The sequence below is a fragment of the Carcharhinus amblyrhynchos genome, chromosome 27 (assembly GCF_965287045.1).
Source record: "Carcharhinus amblyrhynchos chromosome 27, sCarAmb.v2.hapA, whole genome shotgun sequence".
Classification (NCBI taxonomy): domain Eukaryota; kingdom Metazoa; phylum Chordata; class Chondrichthyes; order Carcharhiniformes; family Carcharhinidae; genus Carcharhinus; species Carcharhinus amblyrhynchos.
Window position 1 is genome coordinate 16193950 of NC_137350.1, and position 25172 is coordinate 16219121.

Consider the following 25172-nt stretch of genomic DNA (forward strand, 5'->3'; position numbering starts at 1 on the left):
CGTTGCTGGTTTGCATTTTTTCTTCAGCTCTCATTACTACTCAGCTGATAGTTTAAAAATGTTTTTGATCTTCCAGTGTGTATCTGATTAAAGCACTTGAAATGCTTTCACACTTAGAATTGCTCCAGGTCATTCTGAGGATGATGTTGATGGTGCTCATTAATGTACGATGGTGATGAAAGTCCTGTATCTGTCCTGTGGGCTTAAGATAAGGTAGCCTGGTGCTCAGCTTTGCAGGTGACCTATAATACCAGCCAAGCTGAAGTAGCTTCTGATTTGAGCTAGTGTGAACTTGTTTTTTGGTTAGGTATTTTGCTGACGTGGCAACTCTGACTGATTTCTCATTTGGCATTCGACAGTCAAATTAATCTGCTCTATCCACTTAATTGACTTGGTCAGATGTTTCCTTGGGCCATTGTTGGGCAACATCCTGAGTTTTCATACCTTCCCATGAGAGGTTTGAGTAATGTTGGCACTAATTGAGGATCTTTCATTATGCCGTGATGAATTAGCTCAACCAGTGTGGTCTGTGTAATTGGCTTTGACTGCAGATGGGTATTGACAAGACTCTTTAAAATGATTTTCGCAGCTTTGGCACCTGTCAGCATGATAGGGCCGTCCACATCAATAACAATGTAGGTTTATGCCAACTTGTATCTTCTCATAAAGGAACAGAAAATCCTGGAAGCACTTGGGTCAGGCAACACGTAATGGTGAAAATGACATTAATGCTTTGGATCATCGACTTTTCATCAGAAAGCCCTTTTTGTATTCCTGACAGGATGTTGCTGTCACTGGCTAGACTAGCATTCATAGGCCGAGTGGCATTTTAGATGAAAGTAGCATCTTGGACGGAAGTTAAGAATCAGTTGCATTGCTGTTAGGTCTGGAGTCACATGTCAGCCAGGACAACAGATTCCCTTCCCTAAAGGACATTAGTGAATCAGATGGGTTTTTACAGCAACCGACAATGGTTTCATGATCATCATTGGACTTTTATTTACAGATTTTCTTTTTACTTCTATATTGAGTTCAAAGTCCGCTGTCTGCCATGGTGGGCGTCAAACTTGGATCCCCAGTGCATTACCCTCGGCCTCTGGATTACCAGTCCAGTGACAATACCACTCTGCCACTGCTTTCCCTTTTATATTTGTTTCCCGATTTTCAAAGAGAAAAACAGATGTTTCCGAATACTTAACTAATGGTTCCTTTACTTTGGCCAGATCAGTGACCTTTCTTTAAACAAACACTTGACAAATGGCCATACAGTGGATGAAGAGGCTTAAATCATTTCCTCAACTCTTGACTTACTGCGGGAATACAATACCTTGTGGCTTCAACGTTGCATTAGTTATTTTTGTTGCAGTTGTTGACGAATTCAGGTCTGTGGTTGCCAGAAGAGAGAAGTTGTGCTGTTGTGACTGGTAATCAAATGATGTAACCATCACATAAGAGTAGACACCATGTATCAGTAAGAATTGTTTTTTTTTGCCCAGGCAACAATGAAGGATGTTAAAGATGCACTGGGAAAGCAGTGGTCCCAGCTGTCTGACAAGAAACGACTCAAGTGGATTGGCAAAAGCTTGGAGCAGCGCGAGCTGTATGAGGCAAGTTGCATCATAAAATCAAAAGCTTGATTATGTCAAGTATTGTGAAGAGGATAAGCCAACTTATCCCCTCAAGATTTTCAGCAAAGGCTTGTTTTGGTGGATAAGCCTTGTCCTTTTTTGATAAGAGTCTTGGGTAAGAGTGCAATGATGGGTGAGTTCTCAGAACACCCAGATATGTTATGCCAATATAGTGTATGACGACACTGCTTTGTTTCCTAAGAATCCTTAAGAATCTACAGTGTTGGCCTTGGGTATGATGCCAAGTTTTGGCACAGTATTTTGGGAAGCGTAAACAGCAAATGAATAGCTGTGGGCCGCTGTTGCGCACTTTTATGGTTAGAAGCCCATCAATAGGTTACCAGGTTGATTTTTCCTTTAAGTTGTCGAGTGACCTAAGTGCTATGAGCCAAACTGGGTATCAAGCTTATTTATCCAGTTGCTTTGTGAAAACTCACAGGAATGTCAGAAGCCCAGTTTACATTGGATAGTCTTCATGCATTGAATACAAACTAACATTCCTTTTAGAAATAGATTACCTTTTATTTCTGACTTCTTTGCTAAGGTCAGAGGAAAGAACAAAATCAAACAAGAGTAGAGGAATAAGAGCGGCAAAGAGAATACATGAGGACAAAAAAAAGGGTAACAAAAGGGAACTCTCAGGTCTTTGATAAGCGTGAAAATCTCCTTGGGGAAATAGCGATTGTTCTCCTTGGGTTATAGAAGGTTAATGGATATTTAATAAAGATACAAGGAATTTGAGAGTTATGACTTGATTAGATAGAATAGATGGAGAAAACTGTAGTGGGAGGAGGGTCAGTAATCAGAGGCTGTAGATGTGAAATAATTGACAGGAAAACTGAGGGATGAAGGTTTTTTTTTCTTCACTTGACGAATTATCTGAAGGGATGGCGGAGGCAGATTCAGTAGTAATTCAGGAAATTAGACCTCCATTTGACGAGGAAAAGTTTGCAGCTCTGTGGGGAAAGTGGGCTAGATTATCACCCTTAAGAGAATTGGCAAAAGCCTCTATACTGTTTGGTTGCCTGATGCCAGTAGAATGAAAATCCTCATTATCTCAGCAAACACATAATGAATAGCCACTTGGGCATAGTACAGCAGCTTATGCCTTAATAGAAGAAAATTTGGAGTGTAATGAATCTTTAAAATAGATGGAAATCTGTTTTGTAAAGAGTGTCACCAGTTTTGTTTTAGATGCATTGTAATGGGGAAGGAGGGGCATTTGTAATTACCAAATCATTTTTAACATGGCCATCTTCTACTTGCAGGAAGCAATGAGAGACTATGTTGTACGTCACCCAGAGCAAAGCATCAATCTGGATGATCTGACCAAAAATACATTGACTAAAGCCGAGCGACAGCTCAAGGACAAGTTTGATGGTCGACCCACAAAGCCTCCACCGTAAGTGTCCACCCTACGTCTGTCTGATGGCAGCATTTTGATCTCAAAGACTTAGTCCAGGAGGTGCAGATTGTGCGAAAAAGGGGTCAAAAGTCGTGTTTGATTTTATTAAGCAGTAATGGTTTAGACATGATACACAAACTAAATGAGCAGAAAAGGCATATGGCCCATAATAGATGAGCGGTTTAGTGGGCCTGGATCAGATGAACGGACAGGGATATTTCAGTGGCTGGAGGTAGCAGTCACTTTAGCATGGCCTCCTGCCCCTAAATTGGGCAAATGAATGAAGCTGATCTCTGCAGCTGAAGGTGGCAGACTTTATTGTTCTTGTCGCCTTGAGATTACCAAAATGTTATGTCACTCTTCTCCGGATCATATTCCATCCCAAGAGTGCAAAGACTTCTCTCTCAAGCATCTGTTCTTAGACTTTATTTCTAGAAGCTGGTGAATAGCCCATGTCGGCCACTTGTTTGACCCCATTAATCCAAGCACTTGAGGAACAAGTGGCCCCCAACCTCCTGTACCCATCCTACAGTCAGCTCCTGAAGTCTTCCCATGCCTTATTGCTTGTCACGCTATTCTGCTTAACCTTTACTCAGGCAGTTGATTTAGGTATGGATCGTGAGATCCAAATTTAGGTGTTTAGGAATGTTTTGTTTGGAGCCTTTGCTGGAGTCACATCTTAAGCAGAGATGGGAGGCCTACGTTGTCCTGTGGCTGTTAGTCCAGCACGCTGCTCTGGAAATAGAGTTGTTTCTGTAATATTCTAATTTTTTTCTACATTTTAGTCACCATTTCTTATAACACACAAAAATAGAATGGACTTGATTCACTGAAAGGGAGGCAGAAATATGCTGTATTTTGGCCAGCCAGATGTCTTGACATGCTTAGAAATTCTTTGGGTTCCTGAAAAAAAACTACATCCGCCTATAGAGAGTTTCCGTGTATACACACGACTATAAGGCCATAATGGAAATGCTCAAAGACAGAAAGTTTAAATACAAATTGGTCAAGATTAAGCTCGCAGACCACAACATGGTAGCATTCAACCAAGTGTGGCATCAGGGACCCCTAGCAAAGCTGCAATCAGTGGCTCTTGGGGAAAACTGTCTACTAGATGGAGGCGTACCCAACACAGAAGAAGATGGTTGTGGTTGTTGGAGGTCAACATCCCAATTCCAGGATGTCACTGCAGGAGTTCCTTAGGATAGTGTCCTTGACCTAACCGTCTTCAGTTGCTTCTTCAATGAACTTCCTCCCATCTTAAGATCAGAAATAGGAATGTTTGCTGATGACTGCATAATGTTCAGCACCATTTGCGACTCAGACACTGAAGCAATCCATGTCCAAATGCAGCAATACCTGGATAATATCCAGACTTGGGCAGATGAGGCAATTAGCATTCGTGCCATTCAAGTGTCAGGCAGTGACCATCTCCAGGAAGAGACAACCTAACCATCACCCCTGGACATTCAGTGGCATCACCATCACTGAATTCCCCACTATCAACATCCGTTGACCAGAAACCAAACTACACTAGCTGTATACATACTGTGGCAACCAGAACCAGTCACTAACAATACTGTGGCAAGTAACTCACACCTCCTGACTCAAAATCTGTCCACTGTCTACAAGATACAAGTCAGGAGCATAATGGATATTCTCCACTTGCCTTGATGAATGCTGCTCCAAAAATAATTATGGAACTTGACATCATCCAGGGTAAAGCTGTCCGCTTGACTAGCACCCCATCCACAAATATTCTTTCCTTCCAGCACTGACACACAGTAGCTACTGTGTGTACCACTACAAGATACACTGCAGGAACTCAACCAGGCTAATAGACAACCACTACCATCTGGAAGGGCAAGAGCAGCAGATACCTGGGACAAGCACCTGAAGCTTCTCCTCCAAGCCACTCATCATCCTGACTTGGAAATGTATTACTGTCACTGGGTCAAAACCCTGGAACTCTCTCCTTAACAGCACTGTAGGTGTTTCTACATCACATGGACTGAAGCGGTTGAAAAAGGCAGCTCACCACCACCTTGTCAAGGACAATTGAAGATAGGCAGTGAATGATGGCCCAGCCAGTGATAACCACATCCCATAACTGGATTTTAAAAAATGTCAAGAATCATTTCCTAACCTCTGAATAGCTTCAATCAGATTTGAAGGTTATGTTCTCTTGTTCTAGATTCCTTCCCATCTCTCCCATTTTATGTAAACTCCAGTGTCAGCTATGGCTCAGTTGTTTGCTTTAAGGTAAAGTCCTACCCCAGAACTTGTACACAAAATTCAACACTGATACTCTGCTGCACTTCCTCAGTTTTATTTTATTCATTAGGGGGATGTGGGCATTGCTGGCTGGCCAGAATTTATTGCCCATCCCCAGTTGCCCTTAAGGTGGTGGAGACCTGCCTTCGTGAATCGCTGCAGTCCACATGCTGTGGACGTAAAAGGTCCTGTAGTGCGATTTTAATGAATAGAAGTGGAGTCATCCCTAGTGTCTCCACTAGGGATGACTCCTAGTGGAGACACTAGGTCAATGTCTCCTAGTGTCATTGTATGTCATTCAGACAGACCATTGGGTCGTAATCACATGGCTGTTTGTGGAATCGTGCTATGTGAAAATTGCCTACCATGTTTTCTAATTACTACAGTAATAGTAACTACACTCCAAAAGCACTTGTGTTTGCTGTAAAACACTTCGACTCTGGTGATCATGAGAGGTGCTGTATGAAATGCAGGTCTTCTTTGTTAATCAACTCTTAGTGCGCTGGTGACATTCAGGTGAATCTGTATTGCACAGTTCCCAAGTCCAGTACAACCTTTTAAAGGTGTGGTGCCCAGAACTGTACACTGCCCTCCAGAAGTGGTCTAATCAGGGATTGATAATCACTGTAGAAAGCTTTGATGTCTTTATATTTCAATGCTCTGATTATAACAACAAACATCCTGCAAGCCTTTTTTGTACCTGAAGATGTTTTCCAGATCTGTGTAGAGGGAGCACCCCCCGCTTCCCAAAAAAAAATCCATTGGTTGTTGGACCTCTACTCTTCCCAACCTTTGCATCAAATTAAACATTTAGAACTGTCCTTTTGTGAACATGTCCATGTTGGACCACCCTGCATTGAAATCCATCTGCCACAGTTGTATTCACTCACTCAAATCTGTCTCTTATGTAATTTGATGCTCCTGCCTGCATTATTTACTATGTAACCAATATTTGTGGCCTAGGCAAGCTCGGATACATGGCTCTCTGTCGTTTTCATGTTGTTAATCAGTATACTCAGTAGACCCTAAAACACCTTTGTGGGGCATCGCTAGTCACTTTGTTCCAATCCAGTTACTATACCTTTTGTGTTTTCTGCTGCCTAACCAATCTGACAATTTGTCTTCAATTTCATGAACTTCAGTTTTACAAGGAATCTTAACAAAAACCTGAAGTTCATATAAATATCCATAGAGCGTGGTTTCTTTTTGCTATACCCTCCCCTTATCACAACCAAGAATCTCATCCTGATTGGTGTGTTTACTACATTTTCTGCACTTTTTCTGTCATCCCTTGTCCATCCTTCCAGCGCCACGATCGGTCCTTGCCTTCCACCCCATCAACCTCTGAAATCAGTGATTCAATCTCTGCCATCTTGCGTGTGATGCTACCATTAAACACATCTTCCCCTTCCACCCCCACCCCGTAAACACTTCGAAGGGGCCGTCTTTAATGCCCCCTCTAGCAATACCCCAGGTCCACTCCTCAGTTACCACAACACCCTCCCACGGAATCTTTTCAAGCAAACACAGGGGATGTAACATCTGTTCTTTTACCTTCTCTATGACTCCTCTGTTCTCAGTGTCAGAGGCCCCAAATGTCCTTTCCCAGGTGGAGCGCTGATTTGTATGTACTTTCAAAATAGTCGACCGCATTCGTGTTCACAGTGCAATCTCCTCTACCAAAAACGAATAGGGTGACCGTTCTGTAGAGCACCTTTTTGTCCAGTCTGCAAGCATGCCCCTGAACTTCCGGTCACCCATCACTGCCCTCACGCTGCCCCCTTTGTCCCCAACCTCCTGCACAGTTCCAGTGAATCCCGACATGAGCTTGAAAGACAGCACCTCATATTTCAATTAGGCAGCTTTCAGCCTTCTGGACTTCACAATGGGTTCAATCATTTCAGACCATAATCTCTGCCCCATTTTGTTTCCTTTTCTCTGCTTGTTGTTGGTTTTCCTTCTCGTTTTTATGCTTTCAGTTAGCTAGCAGCACCCCTGCTCAAGGCACATCTTAGTGTTTCTTTTTCTGCCCCATCACCATTCCTTTTGGCTCCAGGAGGCTAACTGTTCTTTCATTCAGACTCACCCAATCATAGACCTTCCTTTCATCCTTGTCTCCCAGATGACCCCGCCCCTACCCTTGCTCAAACCAATTTCAATGCAATTTTTTATTTCAGTGCTGAGTACTTTCTCTCTTTATTGGATTTCCCCCAACCCCGCAGTATTCTGCTTTTCCACAGAATGTTGCTCCAGTTATTTCCTCAAAACAAAATTATTTTTGATCCGCTGATCAACAAATTAATGTTGACTATCTCTGATCAGCTCCAAGAAGGATCCTGTGTCCTACCTGCACATACGATAAGGGCATTTAAGGGACTTCTATGCAAGGGATATGGACTAAGAGCAGGCAGAAGGGATTAATTTAATGTGACAATGTTTGACACAACATCATCGGCCGAAGGACCTGTCCCTGTTCAATGGTTCTAGTAACTGATCCATCCCTCCAATGAACCAGTCTTCAGCGACAATGCCCTCAAGTACTCGTGGGAGTGACTAATTCATGGAATTGATTTGGTTGCAAGCTCCCATTCTCCAGCATGTTACCTTGGATCCAAAGAGGTTGAACCTGCAGGTCAAATCCCAGGTACTATTTTGAGAGGAGGTATTCCAAACCTCTGTGCTGTACCTCACCAGCTTTTCTCCATTCTGTTTTAGAAATGGCTATTCTCTGTATTGCGCTGAACTAATGTCCAACATGAAAGACATTCCCAGCACGGAGCGTATGGTGCTGTGCAGTAAGCAGTGGAAGATGTTGTCTCAGAAAGAGAAGGATGCATACCAGAAACGATGTGAACAAGTAAGAATTTTGGCAACTCGAGAAATGGGAGTCGGATGAGAGAGCTGTTTTACAAAAATGCTTTTACTAAAATGTTGTGATCTTTTGAGTCAGTGTTGAGAGACTTTTCTTTGAAAATGTATTTCTGTTTCTTGTGAATGAAAAGGAAATAATGGGATGAGTCTCCAGGATCTCCCCATGATATTGAGAGAGTTAATTGAGGATGCGAGCTATTGGAGGAATGGCTTGTTTCAAAATGGGGTGTTTGAAGTGACCGTAACTTTTAATCCTAATAAATTAGTAACAGTTGAAAGCATAGTTGACTTGTTTCTTATTTTGTTTCCTTCCTTTAGAAAAAGAAGGAGTATGAAATTAACCTTCATCGTTTCTTGATGGTAGGTGCTATTCTATGATTCCCAGTCATTGCGAGGTACCAAGAATAGATGTAGATCTTAATGCATTCTCCTTCAATGTGGGTGAAGATGGCTGGCTTGCATCTGTTCTGTATTGCCCTGATTCTCTCTTTTTGTAAAAACAAATCATTTTATCTTATCCTGTGGCAGAGCCTCCCAGAGCATGAGCAACAAAGAGTCCTCTCTGAAGAGAAGATGATTGGAATCAACAAGAGAGCTGCAAGCAATTTGAAACAGGGTGGAGTTAAAGGCATCCCAACGTCACCTTTAGATGCCACTAAGGTGCGTGTTCCTTAGTTTCTCTTTTTAGCAACTTGGCTTGTATTTGAGTTGGCATGTGTTAATTTTTCCAAAGAGATGCACACAGACTTGCACACAACAGTGGATCAATCTACAGATGAACAATGTGCGTGCACTCTTTTGTGTATGGAATGCTTAAGTTCGGAGATTCTAAAGGAAAGGCTAAACTTGGTTATGATGAGGTAAAATCTTTTTGTATTTCTTTCCATTGATGCCAGGGTAAAATTCACTGGCGTTTTGAGTGCCAGTACAGTCCTGAGAGCACTGAGTCAATCATTCCACCCATCCTGCTCCAAGACACGAATAACCCTAACAGCCCTTTCGCTCCTAAAATATTAAGTGTCATCTGGTGTGAGGGGATGGACATATCCAAATACGTTATTCAACCTGTTCGTACACATTCTACAAAGCTCAGCAGTGCTCCATTTGTACCACAGCTGATATTAATCGGATTGAATCTGGAACGGTCTTGGATCTCACTTGCATGGTTCCCACACCATTGGTGATACAGGTATTTTACAGAGCCAGTGGGCTGTTCCAGTGCCTTCGCACATTGTGGACGCTTATCTTAAGATTTGATCAGTCATGATACTCTCGTTTGTTTTTAATTGAGGCTGGAATTGCATTGGATGTGTGGTTTTTAGCATTGTTGTGGAGACAACTGCCTGGATCTTGTGCAGTTTTTCTGTTTTGTCATCAGCGTTTAAATGCCACGTAGCTCGATTTGTTCACGGGTCTGCTTTCATTGTAGGTATTGCTGGTCTGTTCGATCTAGTTGCTTCTGCTGATTTGTTTTCAATCGTGGTCCGTGGGCGAATTTCACACACTGGCTTCTGCGTCACTGGGGCTTGTATGTGGTATGGAATTGTCACTTAATGCTGCTGGTCGTACCAGGAGTGCAGCAGTGGGCTGGGGTTTGGGGGTGAGGAGAGGGGGAGAGAATCAGTTGCTTTTACAGTTTTTTTTTCCTGCAGAGTTTAATGCGTTGGATTTGAAAATGCTCATATTATGGATTTTTGTTGCTTTTCTCGGGCAGTAAGTTGCTTTCTGTGGAACGCTTGTCCTGCTCAAGGTTACTTAGTATGAGAAATCTCTCACTAAATTTTTTTTTGTCACGTTATATTCTTTGACTAGATATCTGACAGTATTTGGGATGTTTTCAATGGCTTTAGTCTTGTTTGGGAGTTGTCTAAAAATGGCACCCATTGATGCTGGAAAGCCACAGACTGCTCCTTGCATTTTAGGCAATGCTGCACTGAGTGCAGTGACTCAACAAGGAAACAATGGTTTTAAACTGGAGGGCAAGCTTGTTCAGCTGTGTACACTGGAAGGTGCTTGTGGCAGGAACGTGCGTCTTGATAAAGGAATTGTTATAGCTGGATAGGTTGTGATTTTATGTTTATCGTAGTTCAAAGACTGACCTCCATCCCCTGCCTACGCACTGGGGATCGCTTAGTGTATTTCTAACTATCAGACACCCACGTTTCCTGAAGAGTTTTAAGATGAGAAAATGTTGCTCCAATCAATCATGTCTGTACCTGATGCTTGGTTTCATTTGCTGATTTGAAAATCTGTCTTTATACCCATTTTGATGTTTCTTTTTGGTGTTAGAAACATGTGCATTGAACAGCATGTATACAACAAACTTCCTTTTCAGGTCCTCTGCATTTGGCATGATGGTACTTCCAGATTCTCAAATCTGAGCGTTGGCTGGAGGGAGCTGATTTTCTCATTGATTTTACCTTCATAAGCTCCTCTTTGTAGCATTGTTGATCGCTTACTTTGATGTTTCTGCTGGTTTGTCATAACCTGCTCATTGTCACTGCTGTAAGATCATTGCCCTGCTCCTGCACATAACTCAAGTTCTGATATTTGAATATCTGCTTTTAGCTTCTCTTTTGTTTTTAGCCTGACCTTTGGAACTGTGCACGTTTGTATTTGATCGTCAGTTTACTCTTTGCAGCCTTTAAGCAACATTTCAAGCAATGACCCTTCAAGCTCAAACTCTAATCTGTGCATATGTCATTAATATACAGTCAACAGAAGGGGAGAGACTTTCCAGTCAGTGCAGTTTCAGGGAAAGGCATGAATTGGCAATTTCAATTACAGTAAGAAGCCTCACAACACCAGGTTAAAGTCCAACAAGTTTATTTGATAGTAAACCCACTAGCTTTCGGGGTTTGCCCCTTCATCAGGTGAGACCGGACGAAGGGGAAAACCCTGAAAGCTTGTAGGTTTACTATCAAATGAATTTGTTGGACTTTAACCTGGTGTTGTGAGACGTCTTGCTGTGTTTATTTACCCCAGTCGACGCCAGCATCTCCACATCAATTTCAGTTATAAATCAGCAATGCCTGAGGACATGCAGTTGAGTTCATCAACGTTGAGCCTAGAACAAAAGAAAATGCTTGTCTGCAATCCAGTTTTGAATACAGAGGCTTCCTTTTTTGATGTTGGCATGTTTTTTCTCCTCACTGGAGATGCGACTCTAATACATCTGTTTTAGCTTTCTTTGCAGAGAACCACACAATACTTAGGAGCAGCATTGCCATTACTATGGAGACTAGGAGCCTTATGGGACTGTGAAGTTTGAGGTTATCGTGTAATATTGCTGGGGTGTTGGTTGCTTCAGTTTAGAAATGATGTCTTCATCTTGAAGTGTGTAGGGACTCTCTCAGATTGTCAGTGGGACCTTTGATATCTATTTACCGATGCAGAGTTCTTCTAGGAACTATGTGCATTTGACCTGGGACCTTTGAACAACTCCTGCTCCTTATTCAGGGAATTACAAGAATTCCAATTTTGCCAGTTCTTTCAAAGATATTTGATAAGAAAATCTATTCATAGGTTGCATTGAGTATTGGGGCACTCACCTGGAACCTGTACCTCGCAGTTCGGTAACTTTGGTCATGTAATCCTCAGGTGCTTTGAAAAATAACTTCAAAGGGTTTGTTACAGCTGCAGATTTGCTATAAAAAGGGTGGTTTTTATCTGGATGTACTGCTTTCTGAAGTGTGCATTTATGAAGAATCACAGGCTGTGTGGTGTAACCTGCATATATCGCTTCAATCCCAGTGTGTGTTGCAAACTGCTCACAGATCTCCCAGTTCCACTGTTAAACTATGTTGTAGGTATTATGCAATATGTACATGTCTGATCCTCATCAATGTTCTTTTGACTGTCAAACACAAGTGGGTTAGTAATGGGAGGAATGAGGCAGTGATGATCAGGTAGTAAGTTTTTGCACTTTGTCTGGCAACTTGATAAAGGCTGTACAAACTAAATGTCAGTGGATGAATGAAATAGACTTGCACCCATTGCTGTTTGTGTAAGAAGGCCTATGGGTGAGACAGCATCCAAGTTAATTTTCTCATGGGTTTTGATATCTTACTGAAAGCTGCTCACTTTAACCTCCTATTTCTTTTTTCTGTTAATTATTTTGTTTGACCTCCCTCCCTTCAGTAATTTTTACCTCCAGCTTTGTGACATATCGCAGTTCAGACAACCATTTTTCCCATTAGCTAATTTCCAAGCTGAAGAGGAAACCCTCATTGCCAGGTAGTTCGAAAAATAGGTGTAAACCTACTGAGACGGCTGGGAGGTTGCAAGTGATTGGAATGGGCCCAGCACTTCTCTGGTTGCCACAGCAATCTCTTAACACTTCTCAATTTTCATTATGGTTCTATGTTCAGCTGAATAAATATCTTGAAAACCCTTAATAAACAAATACCCAACTGATCTGGTAAATGTGTGATTTATTTTGGTGTTGTGATCTCTATTTTTCCTGAGTGACCTTGCCCCAATAGTTCGAGATGCTGCATTGCCAGCTGCTGAAAGGTTAGTTGGATACTATTGGTTTTCAAGTGAGAAATCTGTATGCAATAATAATTTCATAGCCAGAATTGAATGTTCACTGGTCACAGTGTAGATGTGTGGCAGTTTAGTGTGGTGTCCACAGGTATGATGATGGGTTTGCCTATTGGCTGCTTTGTTCAGCTTTATAGGATTCAGATAGGACTATCTTAGCCCAGTGTCCCTCATTTTTCCAGGGCGTTCCTCTAGATGTCTAAAGTTTAGTCACAGCAGAGATTTTGACGAGTGGTAAGTTCAGCTTGTTAATCAGTCACTTGCAAACCACCCATACTTATGAACGTTTGCTTGTCATGGACCAAGGTCTTTGGAAGGTATATATCCATGTGACCCCACTTAACTAGTTGGATGTTCATGGAATTCAGTGAAGAGAGCCTTGAGTGTATCATGGTTGTATAATATTGGTTCTAACAGTTAATGCTTCTAATTTGCTTCCATGTTAGGTAAGGATCTTTGAGCTAACTTTAAAATATTCATCTTCTGGTCCAGAATGGCCACCTACGATGTTGCCTGATGAGAGTTTGCCATTTTGTACACCTTGTCTGCTTCAGTAATAGTTGAAAGGGGCACAAGACGACCAGGGGAGTGAGTGAAAATGGCTTGGACTAGCAGTTGACCCTTCTGCAGTTAGCTGAATGGGTGGAATTGGCAAGGGGACAAGTGATTAGAAGAAATCTTGAAGCTGCACCTGCAAAACGCTTTTAAGTATTCCAGGAGGGTCCTAGTATATATTTTGCACGCATCAGAAATAGAGGTAAGCACTTGAGACTCTTTGCAGAGAAAGGGGTTTCAAGGGCAAGGATTGAGAGACCTGGCAGCTTGAAGGTAGAATGGTAAAGGAAGTGGAAGACCAGCTGCCAGAATAAGCAAATGGTTAAAGGGTCTCTTCTCACATTTGTTATCAGACTACTTCTGACAAACCAAAGCGTCCGATCTCTGCCATGTTCATTTTCTCGGAAGAGAAGCGCAAGAAGTTGCAGGAGGAGGAGCCGGAGCTGTCGGAGAGTGAACTGACGAGAAAATTGGCCAGGATGTGGACTGAACTGTCCGAGAAGAAAAAGGTAAAAATTATTTGAGCGGCTGATAGATACCATACAAGGGTCTAGGCAGGGGGTGGCTGCAGAATGAATTCATTAATAGGCTGGAGCACCAGGCCACTGAGAACTTGGATTGTGAAAGGGTTGAGTTACTGCAGTAATGGACGAAGAAAAACTATTTGAGTTGACATTCTCTTCATTCGTGCAAATTGCTATTTCTAGATCCTGAATTCCATGGTCCTGGTTTTGAACAGCAATGGGTGCAGGTGGCCTTTTTGGAAGGCAGAATCCACTGGTGTTTTGAATGGATGGAGTGGCATAGTTTAATTAAAGCTGTCTAGGTGATTGAACAGTTCTGCCTGTATTTCATGGTGTTAGTTAACTCATAGTCTCTCCACCCCTTTCCAAAAGAAGCTTAACATTGAGAGCTGTAGCTCCAAACTAACATTTGCAGCACCAGTAATAATCATAAACTTGTCTCCAGTGGCTGGAACTAGTAACAAGGTGACAGCCAGTGCTGAAGTGAAAATCATCCTTTCCCCTATTTTAAACAAAATCAGAATTTTGGCCGTGCAGTCTCTATTGCATCTTCTACGTTCCACTCTTTCTAGCCAGCTTTATAAGTTCTTCCTAGAGGATATTCCTGTATATTTCAGTGTTTTGTCTTAAAGTACTGCACACAAGTTCTTGGTCCCAGAGTTACCTGTGATTAGAACTGCGACACTGAGCTGATGATGCATAGGGGTCTATAAGGACGTCAGTGGGGCATCGCAACAAAACATTTCCTCCATGCAGCTGACTTCCATGTCCTTTCGTTCAAGGCAAAAGTTTCCCTGAGCACTTTATATGTGTCTCTCTTCACAAAGTGGCACCTATACAGGCTTATATTTCTATTTGTGTTCAGCCTTCAGTGAGGAGCCTTCATGTATGGGCATGGAAATTGTATGTTCCTCCCTCAATAACAATCTAGTCGCCTCATTACCTTTTTTTTCAATCCTATTGCTCAAATTTGCACAAACCTTTGGTATTGAGTCTTGTTGCTGGTTATGAGTTCTGTATTGGGTTTAGTTTGTACTTTAGAAAATGTTGCAGTTGATGAAGGATGGATGGACATCCAAATGTTTGTTTGATGGTTCTTTTATTGGTGTGAGATGTTTAATTTTTATATCATTCCTACTGTGGACAACCTGGCTGAGCTCAGCCAATACCAGAGGAGGCAGCATTGCAGGAATCCTCCATCCTGCAGCTTATAGTGCTGGGTTCCTGCAGTCAGTCAGCCAATGTTTGCTTCATTTCCATAATAGATGGGGTATCAGTGTCACTGCAGCAAGGAGCAGGAAATTGATCTAGAGTTTGGTTTCTGATACCTCTCTAGTCATCCCTTCTATGCACTGCTCACATCTGTGTGATAGGACCTTGTTTTAGCTGTGAATGACACAATAGAGTGTCTAATAGGCAATATCTATGGCTTTTGGGAGACGTACGTGAGGAACTTAATAGAGTTATACCCCCGTGGGGCAGCACAGTTAGCACTGCTGCTTCACAGCACCAGGGACCCATATCTGCATGGGTTTCCTCCCACAGTCCAAAGATATGCGGGTTAGGTTGATTGGCCATGGTAAATTGACCCTAGGGGATTAGTAGTGTAAATAGGTGGGAATAGGGCCTGGGGGCATTGTGGTTGGTGCAGACTCAATGGCTGAATTGCCCCTCCTTCTGCATTGCGAGGATTCTATGATATCCCAGTATGACTTGCTGCCCTTCACCGAGATGATGGTGAAAATGAAAGATTTGCTGTTTGATATGAGGGTAATGCGTAGACAGACCCCCTGTTGAGTGCAGTATTCAGCCTCCTCCATTTATTTGTAATCCTTTCTGGCAGGATTGAAGAAGCTGCCATAGTCGCAGCAAACCATTAACTGGAGTACATCACCCAGCTTCATAAAAATTGTCTGGAATAGAAAAGCATTCAAGTCAGCTATAACTGCTTGAGATTTGAATATGGCATTTTAAGTACTTGTCAGGAGAAAAATCAAATGCAAACAAGATGCTGTACAAGTTTCACTTCTTATCAAAGCAGGCTATGTTTATGTCATGGTGTATGTCTTTCATTCTCTCTTCCTCTCTCTTCCCACCCCCACCCCTCTGTCCCTCCATTGCCATCTCTTTTTCTCTTCCCCTTCCTCTTCCCCTTCCTTCCCTCTTTCTGTCCCTCCACCACTATCCCACTTTCTCTTTTTCTTCCCTTCCTGGTGGTGAGCTTGCGCTCCATGTGGTGTAGGTAATTCAATAGTGCTGTTAGGTGGGTTTTGACCCAGCAATAATGAAGTAACAGAGTGAGAATTTCATGTCAGGATGGTGTGAGACTTTGAGGGAAACTTGCAGATGATGGTATTCCCATGCACCTGTGCTGCCTTTGCCCTTCTAGATGGTAGAGGGGACGGTTTGAAAGATGTTGCTGATGCTCGTGTGGCTTTCTGACTGGTAATGAGTGAACAAGTGTTTGGCGTGTTGGTTAAAGGATGTATTTGAGTGGCTTCTAATCTCCAGCTCACTTGGGAGACTTCTTTGCATTTGTGATATGATTACACAGACTGACATGCAAAATTTTTTTTTGGCCCCATCTGCAGCATAGCAAGTTTAGTTTGACCTGACCACTCTAGATGGTTGGATGCTTTTATGCTTGATGCTTTCGTTCTGAATGTTCCCCTCTTGTTTTATCTGATCAAGAAATACCTGTTATGGCCTGGTAGGAATTCTCAATGCTGCCTTCACTGGAGATACTAAAACCTATGACCATGTATGGCTGTTTTTGATCTGGTGAATGAAGCTGACATGATTTCAGGAGTTTTATGATTCAGCCTAGCCTCCAGTCATACCTTTGACTGGAGGCCAGGTTGAATCATAAAATTTCTTTATCGAGCAAAGAATATGAACTAACCCTTACGATAATGACCATCCTTACCCATTGGAGGACATGTTCAAAGTGCCCATCTTTTGGCTGTTTGGATCTGAAGCTTAATTTGTGCATTCTCAAAAGAGTTGGTACAGTATCGGATTCAAGCTTTTATAGACTGTCCTTTTGAATAACGGAATGACACGATTCCCTTGGTGATTGTAGGAATGTTGGATTTTGAAAGGTGAATGCCCCATGGTGTTCTCCATTAGAAAGACTATCCATCCGATCGCAATTTGTGAAGGTTAACCATTATTTGAAGAAATAGGAGGATCAGCATTGCAGTCAATAATTTAACCGCCCGGCACATTAGTGAGTAGCAAATAGCAGAACTGCGTTGCACTCAGTGGCCTGGTTATGTTTAGTGGAAGAAATTGTATTTTGAAAGATCTAAAATGATGTTTTTGCTGCAACAGGAGAAGTATCGGCGCATGGAGGCTGCGGCAAAGGCCGAGTCGGAGCAGAAAAAGCAGGGCTTTGGAAAAGATGGAAAAGGCTCTGCTGTCCGAGGGAAGCTGCCTGAGCCACCCAAGACTGCAGAAGAGATCTGGCAGCAGAATGTGATTGGAGATTATCTGGCCAAGTACAGGGTATGCACTGGGGATAGTCAAAAGAGAAGAAGTGACCATTTGGAGTGGAAGAAATGGGGATTGGCTAAGAGATTAGGCAACCTGCGAATGGACAGGATTGCACTTACTGTTGGGAGGTTGTCTGCAGCATGAGAGATTCACCACTTAAAATATTTCAGTTTTTGCTGCATATCTGTTTTCCAACTTGTAAGAATTTCTTGCTGTTGGGAGAACCAGCTTGAAATATTATGCTACATTAGTTTTGTTTTATCTGCTCCGTACGCCTTCTGTGTCCCAGAGAAGACCTATCCACGACAGTGAGCTCTATCATATGCTTCCTCTTTTTGCTCCTCATCCTTGGATCAAGCACCGCATTTGATGCAGAGTTACCCCTAGAGCTTTAGTATCATTCACCCTTTTTTGTTAAAAACTGATTTCTCTTGTTTAACTTACAATATAGAAATGGGTAACAAGTACTGTAGCAACTTTGTGGTTTGTGCCCTTGGATTAATAATAATATGCTACTTTTTTCTGGGAAAGGCAGTTGCCTTTTTTTAAAGGTCTGGCTGTTAGTAAGCAAAGTTATTGAGTTTTTGATACTACCTTGTTCAACTTTCACATGCATAAGTTCTCTACCATTAAAAGGAGGTAGAGGACACTTTGTCGGCACTCATTAAGATTTCTGACTTTGCCGTACCAGAATAATAAGTGGTTGTCCTCATTCCTGCTCCACTTGACAATTATCATGGAGAAAACACTCCTACCTTTCTTTTGCTTCTGTAATCTGCAGTAGTTCCAGTGATTGGATTTAGTATGCAGGAAAAGATTTTTCAATTATTCTGGACCAGGGTTGAACTTGTGTTCGATCTTGCATAATATTTTCTGCAAAAGGTTTCAACAGATTTTTCACCAAATGTCAACACTAATGATTGACTAATTTGCCCGATGGGCATCAAGGCCACAATGGCTTTCCTTGAATCAATGTAAAGTGACTTTAATCTTGGTTGTTGAAGAGTGCCATCTTGGTCTGGAATGACCCTGGAAGCCAGCACCAATGGACCCAATTCTATGTCTGTCCAAAATGCACCTCTGACCCAAATAACCCACCACAGCTTTCTGGTTAAAAAGCTGCTTAGAACAGTCTATCCTGTGTTCGTGTTCTGCTGTGAATTGATCCACAGATAACTTGGAACCAATTTACGGTTTTACCTTTGATTTAAAAACACTCCTCAGGGCTGATCCAGGATGAAGTTGGTAGAGGTACCTAAGAGGCACCATGGTCTTATAAATAGTGCTCTCTTTCAATTTGTTTGGGAACTTGATTCTCTGCCTTAAACTGTACGTCTAGCGAGCTGAACGGCTAATGCAATGTTTTTCGGTGAATTGAAACCAGTATTTATTATACTGGAGCATATCTCTTCAGATGAACACAGTACATTTTCCTGTCATTTGTATACCTTCATTACTTTCCTTGTTAATGTCTTCCCAAAGTTCGTTCTTGGGAATTAGTGCATTTATTTCTGCTGCTAGCTTTGGCACGCTGATTTTTTTTTTACTAAGCTGTTAAGTATCCTGTCCTTCAGGTAGCCTCCTGTTTTATTCTTGAGACCTTAATGAAATTCCTCCCTGAGGTGATCTGAACACCACCTCCCTAGGGATTCAATTTCTTTTGAAATACAGCTCTCTTTTCACCTTTGACCTTTTAAGCTGCTTGTAGAGTAAGCAGTATGATTGATGTCCACGTTTACAGAACTTTAAGGAAGCCTAATTCTGAATGGGTTGCAGATTACATTTTGCTGCATGGGTGACTTTGGTGTGGTCAAGACCCACCTATGCATATCTGAAACAACTTTGCTGCATTGTTAAAGTCCCATTGTAGAATTTATACACAAAGCAAGTGCCATTACTTTGATATAAATTGGATTTGGGTCCTTCCTTCAGAGAAGGATATTGGTCCTAAAGCAAATTGTAACAAATAAACACTGCCTACTTTTCTGTACTATGCTGAGGTAAGGACAGTAAGTGTAACTCTAATGTTTCCATATAAATTTCCGCCCTCTATCCAGATTGTCTTGGATATTCAGAGATTGAGAATCGCCGTCCAGTCTGCAGAAGACCTTTTGATACAAAGTTCCACGTACTGCCATGATGACCAGCTAGCATTCTTGTCAGCTTTCCTTAACTGACATATTGCTTGGCAGCTGCCATGTTTCATTTCTCAAATCAATTTTTGATTCGGACGAACTGCTCGATCTGACAGGTGCTTTTAGCTGCTTGTTTGTGGCGCATTCTTGCTTGCGAACGAGGCCGTGTGCTCCGTAAATATTGTTCACCGCAAACATGGGGTGAAGCGGCGAAACATTTGCTTTCTTTATTAGTGCATCAGACACTTAAGTCTGATTTCGCTATGCTCTAGAGCTTTTCTTACAATTGGAGCTAATCAGTCTGCGGACCAGGAAATTGGATGCTATTCATGTGTGCTTGATCGCACCTCCCTTGTGTGCAATCCACTTGGCGTTCAGTGCAGTCTACAGTACTGCCTTCTCCACGCTTTGCCTGGCGTAGTGTGTGTGCAACCCCTTCCAGCTTTGGCCAATGCTCTCAAGGGTGAAAGTCTCAGCCTCGTTTCTTGATAGACACACCAGTTATGCCCAATAAAATCTTTTGGGATTTGTTTAACCTGTACTCCAGAGAGTTTGGAATGGAGGTGAAGCATTGCACACTTATGTAGTAGCGCATGCTGTCAGATTGATTGTAATCTGAACCGCGTCTTGATGTTGCAAAAACAAAATACTGGGCTTCACGGTGTGTCTTTTGTCTTTTTTAGAATGATCGCACTAAGGCATTCAAAGCGATGGAGGCTACTTGGAGTGCAATGGAGAAAAAGGAGAAATTAATGTGGATTAAAAAAGCAGCAGAGGATCAAAAGCGATACGAGGTACTCCCCTCTCTGTTCCTCTTACAGCAAGTTCAGTACCAAGGATACTTGCTCTTGACTGACCTAAGAGTTGAACATTTTGCTCTCCACCAACCAGTTTCATAGCAAGTATCTAACTGCTATACTTTTGCTCATGAGTATGTTAGTCTCATTATGCAACAAATTCTGAAGCAAGTATGAAGTGTCGCTGCTCTAAGGCATCTGAATGGCCTCGCACTATCTCTTCACCTTGAATGGATTTTTTAAATAAAAAGCTGCTCCCTAGGCTGGAAGTTTAACCCTTTTGGTAAGCTCTAAGTGACCTGTGTGAAATCAGATGGAAGAGTCAAGCGTCCAGCTCCCTATGGGCTTAGACTCAACACCATTTGCCTCCGTTTCCAACCACATGGTTGGCTGGCAATTTATGTACACAGTGCTAATGGAAGCTTGAATTATTTGGGGCAGAGATTTTTTTACTCTGCAGCCAACTGACGCTGTGCTTGACTTGAATACTCGATGCAGGCTGTAGTGATGAAAAGTTCAGGATGTCCTGGTAACGCAGTTTTGCCAAAAGAGCTTAAGTGAAAATTTTCATTGTGTATGCGAGAAATTGGAAAGAGTTTCGGTTCTGTTACCTGTATAAATAGGGGGCGAAAATATGGTTGTTGTCAAGTTCTGTAAGTTATTGATGTCAAGACAGGTGGAAGGTGTCGAAATAATCATCAGAAAAGTTGTTATATTGAAACGTGCTACTGAGTAAAGGGCCTGTCTATCTGAGGACCTTCAAAGTGACTAACTTGCAAGACTAGTCACGTTGTCCTGAATGGGTTATTGGCAGAAGAAGAGGTGCCCTTTATATTCAAGGGCTTGTAAAAATGACCATTTCAACAGTTTGGCTCATGAAGTTGTATTTTTTGTCTTTCAACTAACCAAATCCTTTCATGATGATCAAGGTTTTTGCATTTTGTTTGCTTATCTCAAACATCATTTGTCCAGTTCTTGTCTGTACGTTTGTGATCCAGTGGGGAAAAGGGGAGTAGAGAGAAAATATCAAATGATACACCGGGAGTACGGTCATATTTTACCGCTTTGCTTTCATCCCAGGCCAGTACTGGGTTCCAACAAGTCTTTTGCCAGCTAAAGGAGAATTCAGTAACCCTGTGTTAACCCACAGGACTGAGATCGCGGGGAGATATTGTAGTTGGCTTTTGTCAGAGTAACCTGCTGCTGTGTGATAGATATGGCGATGGGCAGCATGCTGTAAAGGGAGCTTTCATTGAACATATCTTGTGGTTGAATTACCAATAACCTGTCTCAAGTTGTATTCTCGTTGCCCATTTAAAAAAAAACTGATACCATGAAACTCAAATGCTTGACTCAGTGATCTCAGACCAGCTGACAGCTGGGCAAATGAACTGTTTATTGGACTCACCCGATATTAAATTTCAGTGATTATCAATCCCTGTGTGCTTTGAAGAGAAAGCACGTTTCTCTACTTTTACAACATTTCAGTACTGTAATCAATCTGAAGTATGCGTTTTTCCTCCCTTGCGATCATCTTGTAAGGTTTTAATAGTATTAGTGCCACCCAAGGCTGGTGACATGTTGCAGCAAGTCCAATGATGGAGAGCGTTCCTGACCTGGAGGTGGTGTTGGAGATGTGCCCAAGTGGGTGAGGTCCATCCAAAACGACATAACGGATGGGTCATGAAGTGTCAAAAATGGCTGCGGTCTTTGGGATACAAATAAACATTCTAGTAACTGCTTTCTGCATTTTTCCGTCACTCATAATATTCCAACACCAAAACAGTGATAGGAGCAGGATCTGCAATGACAGATGGTTGTCTTTTCCACTTGGGTAACAAGATTGGCTGGTGCAGTAAACTGATGTACCGCACAAGTGCATTAAGGGAGTGCTTGCGCTTAAGACTCAACAGAGTAGAGGGAGCTTTGCTCTGCACTTCTTAATGGCATCAACTGGAAATTCCTTCCATCCCCAACTCTGGGATTCCTCCGCTTTTTGGAGATTACAATTGACCAAAATATATTTTTGGCTAACTCCTAGCATTTAAGCTTCACACACTAAACTACTGCACCCAGAAGTGCAGAGCAAAGCATGTTTGATCCCTGCCCTTATTCTTTAATTAGCCAATCTTATTCTGGGCAGGAGTTGGGTATTAGAATTAGCTTTAGTTCTCATTTTGGGTAATGGTGAGGAGGGTAGCCTGGATTCCTTTTCCTGAGAGTTGTCCAGGAGCCTGTCCTTGATGTGTAAAATTGGATCAGAGCAGGATCGGCCTCACAAGAAGCTCCATGGTAGAAGCACTATTGATGTACCATCATTTGCCCATGGAGTTTGACAAGATATTCGAACGGTCCCTTTGGCTGTAGGAACCCATCGCATCTTAGCCTGATTTCCTGTTTGGACCCAGCATTCAGATACACACTTCCATAGGTAACCATTAGATAACCATAGGGAGTAGAAACCCTTAAATCATACTTCCCATCTATCCTATTCTTCCCCACTCCTACAAAGTTGCCTCAGCAACAATAACTTTGTTATTGCTTTTCTGTCGTTGCTTTCGCTGTGCCCAGATATCGTGGGATAGGAACATAAGAGAATGGCCTCAGGACGAAAACCAGTCACTGAGTCCTGCTGTTTACTGCATTAGTAACTGTATTCAATTGTTGTGGGTGCCTTTTGTTTTACAAATATTATTTTGCATTTCAGAAAGAATTAAGTGAAATCCGAGCACCAGCAACCAACACAAACAAAAAAATGAAATTTGAAGGGGAACCGAAAAAGCCACCAATGTACGTACTTCTAATTTATCAAAATAAGCACCGGATTTGACCCTCAAATAATTGATGGCCTTTATGGTAGATTCCTGTAATTATCTCGACTACCGTGACACATTATAAATTTTGTGTTGGATTATTTTTTCATAATTACTGATTGTGTTGGAGATTTGGCAGTTATGGAGAGAATGGAAAGGTAAAGACGGGAAAAAGTGACTTGGGATGGTTGTGCTTTGTTATGAAGGTCAAAATTAGAGGGAGCAGAGAGCAAGGGCATTACTGCAGAGATTTATTGGTGGATAGTGTGATTTGGTATTTTTCATTTCCATCATTAACTTGGGAGTCCTTTCTGCTGTAAAAATTCATTGGCCATTTCTGCCAGTCCTGTTCTAAGTGTTGAATAAAGTCTCAGGGAAAAAAAAACACACAAAACGTGCTGTAAAGAGGCTGTTGTGTATGTGATAACTCTAATAAGCTGTACAATGTTGCTGGTTTATCGTTGTTTGAAGGAACAAATATTCAGGAGGAGTTTATACAGTGTTACACAGTTCTAAAATTAACCTAAAATTTTCATCCTAATGGCAATTTATTTATATGTATATATATTTACTGGCCCGTTGAGCTGACGAATGTTTATGATGACTGCCTTTTCAGGAATGGTTACCAGAAATTTTCCCAGGAGCTTCTCACAGGTGGTGAGCTGAACCATCTGAATCTGAAGGACCGGATGGTGGAGATTGGGAAAAGATGGCGAAAAGTCACCCAGGCTCAGAAGGACCGTTACAAGAAGATGGCAGAAGAACAGCAAAGCCAATACAAAATCAATCTAGAAGCCTGGCTTAAGGTAGAGAGTCTGCACAGTAATTGCGAGCAGGAGAGCATTGTAGTTGGCTAGTCTGGATACATTTTGCGCTACCAGTTGAGGGTGTTTCTTTCCCCCACTCGATGAATGGGCCTCTAACTGAGTTCAAATGGCTGCTACACTTAATCACTTACTGTGATCTTTAAATAAAGTGATTCTTGGGTTGGATGATGGGGAGGAGCAATGACGGTACATTTAGCCTCATGGAGTTGAGGGTATATGGCCACTAGGGAGGGAAAGGATGGTGGTAGTTTCCATTTTCAGAAGAATAACAATACATTCAACTGGTCCCTCACTTGACAGTCTTCATAGACATAGCTCGAGTTATTCACAGAAACACATTATTACAGACCAGAGGGAGGTGATTCAGCCCAATATGTCTGCACCAGTTGTTAGCAGGGGCTGTTCGCTTCTATCTTCTCCCTGTAACACTGCACATTCTTCCTTTTCGGGTAGCAGTCTCGTACCCTTTTGAATGCTTGGATTGAACTTGCCTCCACCATGATCTCAGGCAGTGATGGTCATTGCCATTTGGCTCCAGTTGTCTTCCTCTTCCACAGGCCTTATTAACCCAGTAACGTTACCCCTCAACCAACTTCTCCCTGTGCTCCTTTTTGTCTTTTTCTCACTTGAGCAATCCTTCCAGTTATAGAAAAGAGATAATTTAAACAGCCCCAATTTTGTCCCTCTGCTCATCCATAACTAGAAATGTGAAAGGGTTAGGTAAAAGACTGACAGGATAAAGACCACAGAAAAGAATTAATGTTTCACATTTGTCCAAAATCTTAAGTCCAATAAGGTGCTACTTCTCAGAATCCGCAAACTGAAAACTGGTACTGTATAATTCATCCCAGTGCAGTTGACATCATATGAGGTGATGGGCATGCAGAGATGAATCTGTATTGAAGATTATGGCACAGAAGTTCCGGTAGAAGCAGTGTAGATGGGGCCAGGTACTCAATCTGGACAGAGCCCCTTTACGGTGCTGCTGCTTGTGGATGGCAAAACGGCAGGTTTAAGATTTGATTACAAAAACTAAAGGATTTAATGTCATGTGATTCTTACCTGCTCACTGTGCCTTTAACAAAGGACATGTGTGTTCCAAGTGTGTTCTTGACTTGTTTAAATGTTCTTAAGATCTGAAAGGAATTTGGTCTCTGCAGACCACAGGGGGTGTAAGAGTCTCTTCAGAGATAGAGGTTCAATATCTGCAATATCGACTAGAAGCAGGAGCAGGCCATTTGGCCCTTCAGGGCTGATCATCGAATTCAGTATCCTGATCCCTCTTTCCAGGAATCAGCCTTTA

General features: G+C 42.1%; 1 protein-coding gene across 6 annotated transcripts in view; it reads left to right on the forward strand.

The window, feature by feature from the left end:
• LOC145359228 (nucleolar transcription factor 1-like) overlaps positions 1-25172 on the forward strand; it is a 65862-nt gene that overhangs the window by 28265 nt on the left and 12425 nt on the right. For 3 of the 6 annotated variants that reach the window (XM_080213717.1, XM_080213719.1, XM_080213716.1), the window contains exons 8-17: positions 1497-1611; positions 2901-3030; positions 8023-8164; positions 8497-8538; positions 8707-8838; positions 13632-13787; positions 17136-17309; positions 20116-20226; positions 22937-23019; positions 23659-23848. In XM_080213717.1, the coding sequence (XP_080069843.1) occupies positions 1497-1611; positions 2901-3030; positions 8023-8164; positions 8497-8538; positions 8707-8838; positions 13632-13787; positions 17136-17309; positions 20116-20226; positions 22937-23019; positions 23659-23848 (1275 nt within the window). The remainder of the gene's footprint in view (positions 1-1496; positions 1612-2900; positions 3031-8022; positions 8165-8496; positions 8539-8706; positions 8839-13631; positions 13788-17135; positions 17310-20115; positions 20227-22936; positions 23020-23658; positions 23849-25172) is intronic. The other 3 variants (XM_080213718.1, XM_080213720.1, XM_080213721.1) reach the window with 3 other exon arrangements.